The sequence below is a fragment of the Cyanistes caeruleus genome, chromosome 14, assembly GCF_971803275.1.
Source record: "Cyanistes caeruleus chromosome 14, bCyaCae1.hap1.1, whole genome shotgun sequence".
NCBI lineage: Eukaryota > Metazoa > Chordata > Aves > Passeriformes > Paridae > Cyanistes > Cyanistes caeruleus.
Genome location: NC_141714.1, coordinates 12828965 through 12843238, shown reverse-complemented (window position 1 = coordinate 12843238; position 14274 = coordinate 12828965). Strand labels below are relative to the sequence as shown.

Genomic DNA, 14274 nt, shown 5'->3' with positions numbered 1-14274 from the left:
TTGGGCATTGGCTGAGCTGCAAAACAGAGGGAGGAGGAGGAGGCAGAGCAGCTTGAAGGAACCTAATAAGATGTTAGTGCTCAGCTCCAGGAGTGTCTGATGCATTTTCCTAACCTTGATGTTGGATCCATTGACCTAACCTTGAAACCTGCTAATTAGAACATTTTGTGGAGGTTATTAATGCTTCTCCAAAATCCAAGAGCCACGAAGAAGAGCTTGCCTGATCCTGATCTGGCGACTGCTGTCTTTGGCTCCCTATCACTCCTCCCCACATTAAGTTCAATTATAGAGGAGTGTGGGGAACACCCTGCAGTCAGACTAAATGTGATTTCACTGTCATTGCAACCTCATGGGAGGCAAAGCTAGCAGCTTTCCTTCACTTCTGGCCATTTCATGTTAATTTTTGGGATTAATGTTTTGGATTTTGAGTAGAGTAGATGGGATCTGCGCCATCTATTCTACAGTAAATAAGTAGTGAATTTACAGAGATTTTTCCTACTTCATAAGCCACTAGGACAGCTATGCAGTGACACTTATTTATTGCAGTCTAATGTTGCTTTCTTGCTCTGAAACAAATTAATTTGACTTCTTTCCCTTTTTCCCAAGTGCTTTCTAAACAAGATTGCAGACAACAGGGGAATGATGGAAAATGTTTTTTCTTTTATCAGAAGCTTTTTCTAGTTAGAGATCTGTTACTGAAATTCCTGGGGTTTAAGACACTTTTGAAACACAGTCACAACACTTAGGGCACAGTTTGTAGTTTCTAGTTTTTTATTTCTTATTTAAGAAAACATTAATTGACACTTTTCTCTGAATATTTATCACCTGGGCAGCCAGAATTTCAGCCTTGGCTGTGCTCTTTCCAGACAGTTCTGTTTACCTTCAACTGATAAAGCAGTTTGCAAACTGCTTAACCACAGCTGTACCTTCAAGAAAGTTGCACAGAACCCACCCTCCCAAAATGAATACTGAAACTCCCTATTGTCCAGCTTGCCAGGGATCAGCACCGTCATGCCAGGTGTTTGGCTTGCAGGAGCTTGTTTGCTGGTGTTGAATAAGCAGTGACTGTACCGTGATTTAATTTAGGGATCTGGTTGATTCCCCCCACCTGGGCGGGGGGAAGTTTAACAGACTGAGAAATGCTGCTTGCTTTATCGTGGCACACTGGATAATCAGCCCCTTCACCTGCCAAAGGCACTACCTGCGAGCAGAGCTGGAGGTCCTGGGGGGATGGAGGGTGTTCTGGGCTGCATGGGCTTGGCAGGGCTTTATCCAGCTGCTCCTGAACCGGGATGCAGACTCAGCTCTGTAGCCCACCTTGTAAGGGACTGAGCTCCTTTGGGGCTGAATATTGGGAAATCAGGAGACATATGCATAAAGCATGTTGAGGGTAACCTGCAGGTCTCAGCAAGCAGGTCCCAGTCACTTCTAGGGAAAAAAATTCACACTGATTCAGCCTCGTGAACCTCATTCCTCCTTGCTTATGCTGGCAGGGAACCCACTGTCTTTCACATTATTGCTCTGAGAGTCCCCTCATAAAATGACGGATGCTGAGTTTTTGCAATGGGTGGTAAGAGATGGGTCCTTGCTTGAAGACATTTATGGTTAAGGTACAAAATAAGCAGAAGGAAGTGTTAATGCTGCTTTTTTTTTAGGGAACTACTCAAGAATAAGAATTACTTTCAACATAAGAATTTCCTGAGAGGCTTGCATGACTTTTCTGTGCCTTAGCCAGGAATTTAAATGAAGCCTTCTGAGTTTCAGTCCATTAGCTGACACCTGACCTCAGTCCCACTCTCTTTTACCTTCTTGCACTTAAGTTTAAATAATGTTAAATGTTAAATCTCTGAATGTTACTTGCTTTTGCAAGTTCCAGGTAGATGAGTGTTCAGCTCTTCCTTTCCCAAGACATCTTGAAAGGATCACCTGTTCCATGTTGTACTGGCTAAGTGATGAGACTATTGCTGTTCTGTTTCCACTGACATTAACAAACTATTTCAAAAGTTAGTTAAACCAGTCCAGTGGATTATGATTTCAACTGTTCTCTAACCCTGGAGTAGCTGCTCTACTGAAACTGGAGGTGTGTCAAAATGCAACACTTAGTAGGAGTATTTGTCAGAGAGGCTTTTAAGGATTGATTGATTGGTGCCTTGAGCGGTATTTTATCTGTTTTCTACTGTGCCCTGTGGATTATGAGTATTCTGTAGATCTGTGTAATAGATTTTGGGCAAGGTCTGTTGCTGTAGCTCTGAGCCTGCAGCATGATAGAGGTGTGTGGTGCAGTTGGTCTCCTCTGTGGCCATCCATCCAATCCACTTGGCCCTGGTCTTGCATGACAGGAGCCTTCAAAGAGTGTAAGGTCTGCAGAAAGCTTTTAGTGCTTCTTCTTTGCATTTGAGTCCCAAAGCAGTTTTATAGTTCTGTTCAGCGTTCTTCTTGGTAGATGAGAGTAATCAAGCATCCATCCACTCTGCTCCAGGATTGCATTTTACCCATTAATGTGCATGAGAGGCAGCTCTGGCTCAGAGGACAGGGATGTGTTGGGGGAAATTTCATTGAGGACTGAGGGCTTATTTTTTCCTTTCCATGGGCAATTAGAGTGGAAGTATTTGTGTTCTTCTGACTTGTGCATCCCTCCAGCCTCTGGGCAATTTGGTGTCATGTGGCCAGGCATCGTCAGCTGCTTGCTCCCTGTATTCTCTATTTGTAAGATAGTGCACTTGAATCCCTGTGAATTTCTGTTCATATCCCCAGCTTTCAGTTTTCTGGATGCTGCCGTGGAGGACATGGCTCTCCTGAGCTTTTATCAAGGGGCTGATTCCTATTTGATGCTCTGAGCAAGTTGGATGCTGATTTTGGGTTTTCTCTGTGTGCTGGCTACAGTTTTGTGTAGGGTTCTGATAATGCTGATCATTATCCAGGCCTGACCACACCCCAAAGAGCTTCCTTGGCTGTGCAGGGCTGTCAAAGGCATGTAAATTGCCTGATGGCTCAGCAGTTGCTTTTACTAAGGATTTAAGGTGATTGAAGCTAGTGAATCTGGTTCTGTCATGAAGGGAGAGAAAACACTTTGACCAGCATGCAAAAGGTGAAGGACCAGGTTGTCCAGGCTGTCAGTGGATGTTGGGGTAGTGGTGAAAGTGTGAGCAGAAGACACAGGAATAGTGATTTTCTGCATTCCCGTGCTGTTGGAGTGGCCCTGCCTCTCTGCAGCCCAGATCCCTGCTGCGCATCTACACAAGTGCTGCAAGGAAGATTACCTGACATCACTTTATGCAGGTCTAGCCAGGAGAAACTGAGCTTCTAACCTGGATTTGCTTGAAGAATAGACTTGTCCAGAGGTGGATACCCCATCAAAACATGCCTCCAAATCCAGAGAGAACCTCTGGCAAGCTAAGAGCAGTGACTAACTCCAACATGTGTGTCTGCTCCTGATGGATTTGGCAGATTTTTCCCCTGCAGCAGTGTGAGTTGTGCAACAACTGGAGCAAAGTTTCACAGTCCACTCCCAGGTGAGCATAAGCATAGCAGGGAACTTGCCTCTCCCAGTATGACAGTTTCAGGAGTCTGAAAGAATATAAAGCAAAATCTGCTGAAGGGACTTCTGGTTTAGAGGTGCTTCAGAAACAGCAGCTGGAGGTAATAGCAATGTGGAATTGGGATGAAGTGACTTGAAGGGTGTCTGGGCAGTGGGAATCCCTGTTTGCAGTCCTGTGTCCTTTCCCTGTGATGTATTTGGTGGGCTACACAGCCAGCATGGGGCAGTCAAAAGGTGTACTGTGTGTAAAGGCAGTAGCTGGAGCTAGCAGTAGCCAGAGCTGGAGAACTGGGTAGTGTAAGGTGGTCAATTCAAATAGCCAGGCAAGCGTAAAGTAATTCAGAACTAAAATTGAATTTATGTAGTTGGTCTTGGCCTGTTGAGGTGGGTTTTTTGGTGCTTTGCATGGCCAAGAAAAGCTGAATTAAGAGTGAAATAAAGCTATATTTGGGTAATGGCTTTCCAGGTGTTAGAGTACAGTGGTGTGTGATAGTTAAAGCACTGCAGACCTGACAGCAGAGCTGTAGATTCACTGCTGTTGAGCATGATGTGTATGGGGCTGGGAGAACTTTACTGAAAGGGAGATCCATAGATGAGAGATGCAGCTACTCAGCCAAATCTAGCCCCAGAAGGCAACTCCTACTGAAAGCATTGTGTGCCCTTTTCTTCCCAAGAAGAAAGGGGAAACAGCTCCCTGAGTGGATAGGAACACCACAGTGTTGTGAGCACAAGAACCACGATTGTGCAAAGAGAGCACCAAATTAATTTCAGAATCTGCATCATCATGCTGACTGTAAGGGGTTAGACACCACCATGGTGGGGCCTCTCTGGATGGGGTAGCATCTCCTGATCACCACTCTTACCAGGATGACATCTATCACCAAAGAGTGGTGAAGGTCTGGTTTCAGCCAGTGCCTTTGATCAGTCTGGAAGGTAATTGCCAATTAAAAGTTTATGGGCTTCCATCAGCTTGGTGTTTGCTAATAACCACATGCGAGGTGTGGGTGCTGTCTTGTAGGAATTTGATGAGCAAAACACTGTGGTGAGCATTTGTTGAGCACACAAACTGATTATGAACAGGAGAGGATTGATTTTATGATAGGTTTTCATTTACAGGCTGTCAATCCCTCAGCTTTCCTGTCTCCCTCCAAAGCATTGGAAACTGTTTCCCTCAGAGGATTCATCAGACCAAGTCTGTGCACCATAATGTCCTCCTCTCACTGTCAGGTTTGGGACTGTTGTCTGTAAAACCCCAAAGGCTTTGCTTGGATTGGACCTGTAAAAGCAGCCATCAAGGCTGATGATGGAGATGGGAGTGGGTGTATCTGTGGCCTCTCCTGCCTGCAAACATTTCCAAAACCAGCATGAGCCCAGGCCTGTGCCTGTGGAGGAAGGTTCCTGCAGAGATCACTGCAGCATCCTCTGCAGCTTCCCATCACTTGGGAAGGGATGCAAAGAACACTTGGGCTTGTATCCCCTGCCAGTGACTCTTCCCTCACTGTCCTGAGGGTGGCTGCTCTGGACTGTCTTGGCACTCTGGAGCTTGCAGAGCCCTTTTGGGATGGTCACAGTGCTGTTGGCTGCTTTCAGAAGGGGCTGGGGAAGGGGAAGAGGGGAGTGCTCACAGCCACCCCACTCTGCAGTGCAGCTCTTAGCAGGGACCAGCCCTTCTTGCAGAACAGGGAGGAAAAGGAGAATTAGGTGAGCCACAGGAAGCCTGGGGGCTGGATCCTACGTCAGCTGAATCACTGGGTTTCCCCCAAATTGGCCAGGCAGCTTTGTCAGTGCCCCAGCCTGAGGGCTCTGACACTTGCTGTGGGTTGTGGGGGCACCAAGTGCCTGGCTGTCCCTCTGCTTGTTCCAAAGGATATGTGCTGGGTTGGTGGTCACAGGAATGTGGGGTTTGAGTATTTTTAATTAGCTAATGCCAGCTGACTTGCCTTCTGATGTCAGGAGCTTTTGTCATGAAAAGGGAGCAAAACCACAGGTTCCTCAGAGATGGGGGTGAGTCACTGCTCCAGACTAGGTGTAGCTCACTTGTATTGGATTCTTGTTTTTTTTTAATTGGGTGGAAATACGACAGACTAATACCTTTTTGTTGACACTTTAATGTGTCTCTACATTGGCCTGTTTAAGTAAACAAGTTGATATTGTTAATCAGTCATTGTAGAGATACTTAAGTAAGGCAGGCCTGGAAGGGATGAAGCACTCAATTTTCAGAGTAACATAGAGCTGCTAAGAAAGTAAATTCTTCCATTTGGATCAGCAGCAAATTCCAGCTCTGTTTCTGTTGGAAGTGTTCAAGTGGCTGTCAGGAAATATTTGGTTGTCACGTGCTTTCAAATTTGAATTAATCTGCCAACTTTCAAGATGTACAAATGTCTGAATATCCCCCCTTGATCAGTTTTCTACCAATCCTCTGTGTAGGATAGAGCTTCCAGGGCTTACCCTCTTGGGGAAGAGTCTTGAGAATATTTTTCTCTGCTCTTGAGTGTTTTTAAGTTGCTGTCTGAGCAGTTAATCCACCCAAATATCCTGGTTAGCTTCTGGCACTTGTGCTGGAAGTGCTGAGCGCCTTGGCAGAGGCATCCCTCCAGTGCCAGCCCCTGCAGTGGCCTGTCCCCAGGTGGCTCACAGCTGTCAAAACACACGCTGGGACAGCTTTCCTGACCTGCCCCTATTGCAGTTCTGCAAATAAACCAACCTCAATTCAGTGACTGCGGTGTGTTTAGAACCTGGACTTGTTTGCACAGAACTTTATAGAGCCCATCTCGGGGAAGGAGTTGATATTCCAAAACCTGACGTGTTCTTACAGCAGCTCTGATCTGTATCACAGGTTCCGAGGGCAGGAACAGGCTGCACTGTCTGCCAGCCACGCTCCTCTGGCTAGGTGCCTTTGTGCATCCATGTGTTACAGAGCTGGCCCTGCTTTTCTTCTGTGGGGTGAGGAATGAAGGCAGGATGAGGGATCTGGAGCAGTGATTGCTTCCTTGTACTCTTTATCTGTGCATTGAGTGATGGGCTGTCAGCCACCAGATTAGAACTCTCCTCTTGTTCTCTCTTCGTCCCTCTAAAATGGGTGTTTAAATGTGAGCTGGTCTCTGCCTGTCATACCCTGGTGGAGGCTTTCTTGCAGCAGGAGTGAGTGTGACATGGTCAGGCGTGAGCAGCATGGTGTGTCCCCACAGGGCTTCGAGTGAGGCAGCTGATGTGTGATCCCTGTGCCAGTGTGATAAAAGGGCCTTTTATGTCCCACAGGACAAAGCCTCTTGTTTAAAAATGCAACTGAATGAAAAACATGATTCTGAATGCCCTAGACTCAGCTATTAAAAACAAACAAACATAAAAACCCCCACACAAAAAGAAAAGCTCCCCTGCCCCCCCAGCCCAGTGTCCCAGTGATGGTGTAATACCTCTTCATTGCAGAAAAGCTCTGTACAATTGCTTTGGGAGCTTGTAACTTTGTGGCACACTAACCTTTCCATAGACTTTGTTATGATACCCTTTCCCCTTCACAGACAGCCTTGACAAGGTCAGGTGTCTGTTTTTTCTTGGTTGGTTTGAATTCTCCCTCCCTCGTCTCAAGCAGAGAAACAGAAGGAAGAGGTGATATTATAAAAACTGAGAGGGAAACCTGTTTCATGGACTGAGCTACTGAGCTGAACACTCTAGGGACTGGAAAGAAAAAAAAATTTAAAGTCAAGACCTATGCAAACAACAGTGGGACATATCCAGAGCATAATATTTCCCTGATAATGTCAAACAGAGCAGCATTTTTAAAAGCTCTCGGCTTATGGTGGTGTTTGCTGCTTCTTTTGGTGTTAAAGATGTTAGAGACAGTCAGCAGCAAATTAGATTCCAGTTAAGTGGTTGGGTAATGATGCTTTGGGCAATCCCTTTTTAAGGGAAATCCTCATGGTTTGAAAATGAATTGGTGCAAATAAGAATTAGGAAGAAGGCAGAACTTGTGAAGGAGCTTTGGCTGAATTTTCAGTCTGTAGCTCAGCCTCTCCTGCCTTGCAGCTCGTGCCACCTGCCTGCATAGCCAAATCTGGCTCTGTTCTTGCTAGCATTCCCCAAGTGTTTTTGCCAGTTGTGAAATCCATCTCCTGTATCATGCAACAAGCTTGCTCAGAGCTGATTTTCTTGTTAGGCAACTCCTTTATCCCCTGGAAGTAGCCAGGTTCTGGTGGCACTGAGGCTTGGCTGAGGCACCCATGGAAGTCCTACAGGGAAGGAAGGGGCTGCTCCAGGAATGGAGATATATCCCAGACTGGACATCAAGCAGTACAGTCTGTGCACACAGCATTCCTGCGTTCTGCAGGGACCTGCATGGTAATCTGTGAAACAGTAAAAAAAATGATAAAAAATTATTTTTTTACCTCTGTCAGTCTGATTCATCTTTGCTGTGATTCCTCCCCCTGCCCCATTTTTTCAGCTTGAGCCCAATGAGGTTTGTTGTCTTGCTGTTGGTGGCTTTTACTGACTGTTCAACATCTTATGCCTGCTAATGCTGGGAGGTGGGGTCTGAAGTGATTTCCTTCATGTCTCTGCAGTGATGCAACTTCTTGTTGGCTTTCTCTGCTGCGAGCACCTGTCTGAGCTGCTTTCCCAGGCTGCCACACCTGCCCATCGCTCTCATCTCTAACAACTTCATTCTTTCCAGACTGAGTGAAGTGTTACAGAAAATGAATATTTACAGCTACAGGCAAACTTGTGTTCTTAAGTTAGCTAGTGCTTGTGAAGGCAGCTGGGAGTCTCAGACAAAAGAGGGTTGCTAATCAGAGCACAGGCATTTGTTAAACTGAGTCTCTTGTTGCTTGAGCCTTGAGCCAGAGCCAGCCTGTTCAGGATCCTGCCTTCTAACATTCTGTCAACCTCATTCCACCCCTCATCCTTTTGCTTACAAAGGAGGAGGCAGCTGTGTCTGTTCCTTCCCATAGGCAGAGGAGGAATCTTTCATTTCTCAACTTCAGGATTGTAGTGAACAATGTGGGAACTGGAAAATCTTGGGATGCAAATCTCATTTGAAGTTGCACCAAGCCTGCCTAAATTCCCATTACAGACCCTGAGCTAGAGCTAGCAGTGGTGTTAGAATGTGCTTATCAGTGCCTGTGTTTCTGTTCCTTGTTGCATCAATCACTGCTCTCTCATGGTCGTGTCAGCCAGAGTGCCTCATGGCATCTGATGCCCTGTCACGAATGTCTGGGATGGGGATGTGTGTAGGTGTCTGACTTCTCCCATCCCTGTGGTGATACCTCCTGTCCAGGCTGGCTGGGTGGCACCTAATCAGCACTTGGAAAGGGGGATGACAGCAGATGGGTGGAGGAACTCTGTGCTTCACCCTCTCTGTTTCTTAAACACCAAGCAGATTTGATCCAAGTGGAGTTTCTGTGAACTCAGGGTTTCACTGTTCCTCATGCCTGCTGTTCTGTGCTTGCTTGTGGTGCTTCTGCCTTTCAGGGAAACAGGAGCCATGCAAACAGCTTGTTCCTTGCAGTTTCTTGGGAGTCTGACTCTGGGGAAACAAGCAAGTGTTGATTCAAACAGCTTATTTGCAGAAGAGCAAACTTTCCTTTTTTGCAGACAGTACCAGGTATACTGCTTTGTGCCAAAAGACCCTCTTCCACATACTGTTCAGAATCTTCTATTTGGGTTTGGTAGCTGTGTGCTCTCCATTAACAGTTTAACTCTGGATTCTGATTTTGTTCAAAATTGTGGAAAATCTCCGGGGATATGAGTTCCGACCTACAGAATACACTGACAGCAGGTACCCTGATATCTGCAGAACAGCATACTCATAAAATAATATACAAAGCTAAATATTAACAAGGCTAATGGGCTTTTTGATTTGTTAAAGAGTGTATTTCCCATCTCTGAGTTTGACACATCTGTTTTCTTAGTGGAAAGATAAACGAGGTTCCGGGAACTGTGGTGACACTGGTACTGATTGTTGCTATGCTGCTGATTGAAACTGGGTGTTGTTGAATGCAGCCCGGTTTCACACAGTGCTCTTTTTCTCTCTCTAGGTACTCCCTAAATTCATGAGATGGCCAACACCATGCAAATCTCCAAAGATGAGCTGGAGGAACTCAAGGAGGCTTTTGCTAAAGTTGGTAAGTCACACCGAGGAGGTCACCTCACTCCTGTTAGCTGCACTTTTGAATTGGATTCATCCCACCCCTGTGAAGATATGATGTGGGCATTTTCCTGCTCTCATGATTGTCTCTGTGCCAAGGAGTCCTTGGCAGCTTTGGTGCTTCTGGCTTGTCACTTTGGCCAAGGAGCACAAAGACAGGGACATGGGCAGTCTGGCACTTGTGCTTCAGGGTGCACTGGCAGACAGCCTTGCACTCGTGCTCCAGGGTGGGCTCTGTTGCTTACTGATGGCAGAAGAAATATCCAAAGAGGTATTGCATTGCTTTGGCCTTGGCAGCACTTCAGGGCTTGCACAGTTGTTGGTTCTGGTGGTGTTGGTTTGGCAGATTGGCTGAGCCATGTGCATGGTCAGTGTGGGTGCTGCGTTTCTGATTTGTGCAGGTGCATTTTGGGGCTTGTAAGCAAAACTGAATTTGTTTACATGGCCATCATGGAGTGACTTGTGGTGATGATCAATGCCTTGTGCTGAGCACACCTCCATTGCCCTCTGGTGGCTCTGTCTCTGCTGACCTCCCTCAGCCTGCTCTGCTCCAGGGGCTGCACAGTCTCCTCCAGGGGCTGCTTCACCTGCCTCCCAGCTTCCCCCCTGCACGGGCATCACAAAAGCCTCTGGCAGGCTGCTTCAGGAAGCTAAAATGGGAAAAAAAACTGACATAATGGAAAAAATTGTTTTCTGTTGGTTTAGTTTCTTGATATGGCTTACTGAAGGATCAGAGAACCAGCAGGGAGGGGTGGGATGGGCCCTGGGGACTGAGGTCAGTGTGTGCAGCTGAGGAACCACACCCAGGACTGGCACTGGCCAGGATCAAGTTGCAGAAGTGGTGAGAGCCAGCATTTTGTTTTCCTAACTGGACATGGGCATCCTTGAGCACTGGTTATATGTACAAAATCATAGTTGCCTCTTATCTGTATTGGGTGTTCCCACCCTCTAGGTCAGGGTGGCTGTGAAAACTCTAACTTGCTCAGAATTTCCAGTCTGCAGAGGGAAATGTGAATTTCAGAGGCAGCTGATTCTCATGGGGCAGTATCCCCTGTCAGAACTTGAAGTAAGTTGTATTTTACAGAGTTTCCTTTCCTCTCTTGCTCTTCTCAAGACTTTTGCAGAAGGTAGAAATGAGCTGCCACGGAAGGAGATGTTCCTTGGGAGGAAGCAAAGTGTTTCTCTCTAATGTGCCTCTTAGTTCAGATGTCAATAAGGCCGGGATGTAGGCAGCCTGTTCTGTCCTTGGATGCATTTAAAATTAACCTCTTTGGAATGTGGTGGGTTTTTGTCATTAGTGTGGGGGAAATTATCAAGATTAGGTTGGAAACGTGGAGAAATGCAAGTCAAATGTTAGTTTGTTGTAGGAAACCAGCTCACCCTGCTCAGGAGGTGGGTCCCTGTTTGGTTTTAAATTATAAAGGCAGTGTCAGAACTTAAATATTAATGAGAAATGTGCTAATTATCCTGGACATAGCCACAAATGAGATAGGATCTGCTAGTTCTTTTCAACTGCCTTGTTTTGTGTGCTTTAGGCATGGTAGAGCCTACAAGCATGTGGGACACACCTGCCAGGAGTGTTTTCAATGCTCTCATTCCCTTTATTCTTGCCTAAAGGAGCCATGTTTGCCCTGGGATACAGAACTGGCCACTGGCTTTCACTGTGAACTTCTAATAGCATCTTTAGTGAATGTGAGCAGAAGCTGGACTAAGACTGCTCTGTAAAATGAAGCCTGTTTCTCATCTCCCAGCTATCTGGAATGCAGCTGAGAAGCTTGGTTATAGTAAAACTCATCTAGTTGGCTTCTAGGAAGTTGTGAAGGAGATGTGGTGAGGAAGAAATGTTTCATAGGGTGATTTCTGCTCACCAAGATGTGCCCTGCTCCAATGCATGGCTGATTTGTCTTCCTGTAGACCTGCTTTAACTCCAGCATGGGGCAAGTTGCTGCTCTGGATGGGGTTGATGGTTGATGGGGCTTTAAAGGTGTGTGTTTGCCAGCTTTTCTGTCTGCAGCTGGACTGGATTGAGACATCTGGGGATGCTGGAAGGCAGTGAGGTGTGTTACTCTGTGCTCTGTCACCACTTGCCTTCCATGCCACTTGAACGTATTTCTCTCCCATGTGGCTGATGTGCTGTCCTCTGACAGCCAGCAAAAGGCATAAGTCCCATAGACATCCTACTGCTCCCTTAAACAATCCACATGTGAGAAACTGTTTGAGGTTATCACTAAAGTCAGCTATAGCAGCTCCCACCATCCTACAGGCAGTTATTTGTCTTGGAACTGATCCAAGAGGTAAAGAGTAGTGGGGGAAAAAATGCTTTGTAATGTTTGAAAACAGTAATTAGTGGGGCATTAGTGGAGGCTTTGAGTGACCCACAGGTTAGTGGGAGAGGAGCAGGTTGCTCCAGATCTTGTTGGGTCTCTAAGTTTGCTCTGTGGAACAGGTGCCTGTTTGTGTGTACTTGGCCAAACAGGGGCACTTCAGAGGGGAGGTGTGGCAGAGCAAAATCCACAAACTTGGCCTGTTTATTTGTCTTCATTTTCCCTCCTTCTGAGATAAGCAGAGATAAGCGTCTTTTCTGGAAACATGAAGTACTCAAAAATCATAACTGGGCTGAACACTGTGTTCAGCACTGCAAGGTGGTGAAACAATGCTCCGAAATGTTGGCTTAGGGCAAACAGGGATCTGTGATCCTGCTAGTGTGTCCTGCTGAGCATATGTCCTTAAAAGGAAACGTGTGGGTTACTTTCCCCTCTTGCATCCTGTTATTTAAGCTATTTTAAGTACTTGTCCTCGGGAGGAAGCTGAGCCAGAGCTTGAAGCAGCTTTTGGGATTCACTGCGGCTTTGCTGCGCCACCTGCGTACGGCAGAGGCCGGTGCCGTGCGTTGCTGCCGTGACCTTTCCCAGGTTTAGCATGCTGGCGTGCATGCATCTTTCAGTAGAAATAGGAAACTTCAGATGTGCTGTAGTTTCCTTTCCATCAGGCAGACTATAGTGAGTCCAGGCTGTAGCTCGTCTGTTAAAACAATTTTGCTTTCTTCCATTAGTAATTCTGGGCAGGCCGCCGAACGATTTCATTTGGGATAGCTTCTATTTTGACAGCCTCTTCAGCTGTTGAATACCATCTCAGATTTTGTTAGAGAGTTCTGTCTGAAGTCAGGGCCTGTTGCAGGACATCCAGCAAGGCACCATATGGTGGGCCTGCAGTGATGCTGGAAATAGTTTTGGAACTGGCTGGTACTGCAGAGTTGGAGTTTATTTTATTATTTATTTTTTAAAAATGCTGCTTCTTTGTACATTTGATGCCAGAAGGGGAACAGAGACAGTAGGAAGGGAAGCAGCAGCCCTGTGGAATAGGGGTCTCAGCTCATTTGTCATGTCAGGCTCGCTGACACGTTAAGAACAGGTCCATTTTCCATCTCGTAGCCAATCACTACTTGACTCTGCTACCAAGCAAGAACCACAGGCCAGCACCACTTTATGGTAAAACCAGCAGGCTTTTACACTCAAATCTGCTCTTCTGTGGCTGAGAAGCTAAAACTTGCAATGAGAGCATCTTTAGTGCAAAACCAGTTACTTGGTGTGTGGTCTTACAGTCAAACTGACAGACCTGATTTGATTTGCCCACTCCCAAGTGTCTGGCACATAGATGCCCTTTTACTCTGTGAAGTAAATTGGGGATTAATTTTTTTCCCCAGAATATTATGGAAGAGTAATTCTTATAAGTTGGGCTATTGTTAAGATACTTCAAGAGCTTAGGTCCTGAGTGCTGAGAATCAAAGGTTTTGTGTGAGTTAAGGTGTGCCCTTCACACTTGATTTTGTGCTGCTTGTCTGAGCCCAGGGCAGCCTTTCCTGATGGGCAAAATCTTTCTGTGTGCCATGCTCCTGACTTATGTGAGCTCCCATGTAAGTGTGCATTTCAGATGGCTCTTGGTGTGGCAGACCTCCTATTTTTTGATTTTTTATTTTTTAAATTTTTTTATTTTTTTTAGTGAGCAAAGGTAAATCTTTGAACTAAGGACACCTGGAGACTGAGAAGATGCTGATCACAGGAGTGAATGAAACCATCAAATTGGGCAGATGTTGACCCAGCTTGGAGTAAATTCCTCATAGTTGCCCTGCAGGGATTCATATGTAGAACCAAGCTCTAAATAGATTTCAGCATCCTTTTACCCATGTGTCCCTTACTGGAGTTGCAGACTTTGGAGCTCAGTTTCCTGATGTCTCACCTATTTCTGCCTCATGAAATACCTCATAAGGTTTTATCCCTTTCAAATCTGAATAGGCTCAGACATAGCTCTTGCAAGCCTGAATCAGAAACACTTCTGAATGCTTAACCCAGACATGTCAAGAGGAAAACCTTTACCAAATCTGAATAAAAACTGGATCTCATCAAGGATACAATATATATTTTGAAGTCTTATTTCTCTCTGTCCTTTGCCTACTGCTTGCATCTACTCAAACATTTGGGTAGGTGTAAAACTTAGGTGTTGGATTGATTGGAAGAAGTGATGAACAGATGTTTTTGTATTTACCTGCTTAATTTGGCAGCATGTTAAGGGATTGTGGTTGGTTCAGTCAGGCAAAAGC

The 14274-nt window shown here is 45.9% G+C and overlaps 1 protein-coding gene across 9 annotated transcripts in view; it reads left to right on the top strand.

The window, feature by feature from the left end:
- The window catches only part of PLS3 (plastin 3), a 50004-nt gene that overhangs the window by 19710 nt on the left and 16020 nt on the right, over positions 1-14274 (top strand). For 8 of the 9 annotated variants that reach the window (XM_086850228.1, XM_086850224.1, XM_086850230.1 and 5 more), the window contains exon 2: positions 9568-9654. In XM_086850228.1, the coding sequence (XP_086706354.1) occupies positions 9588-9654 (67 nt within the window). In that variant the 5' untranslated portion in view covers positions 9568-9587. Of the gene's footprint in view, positions 1-996; positions 3513-9567; positions 9655-14274 lie in introns of those variants that run through there. The other variant, XM_086850231.1, reaches the window with a different exon arrangement.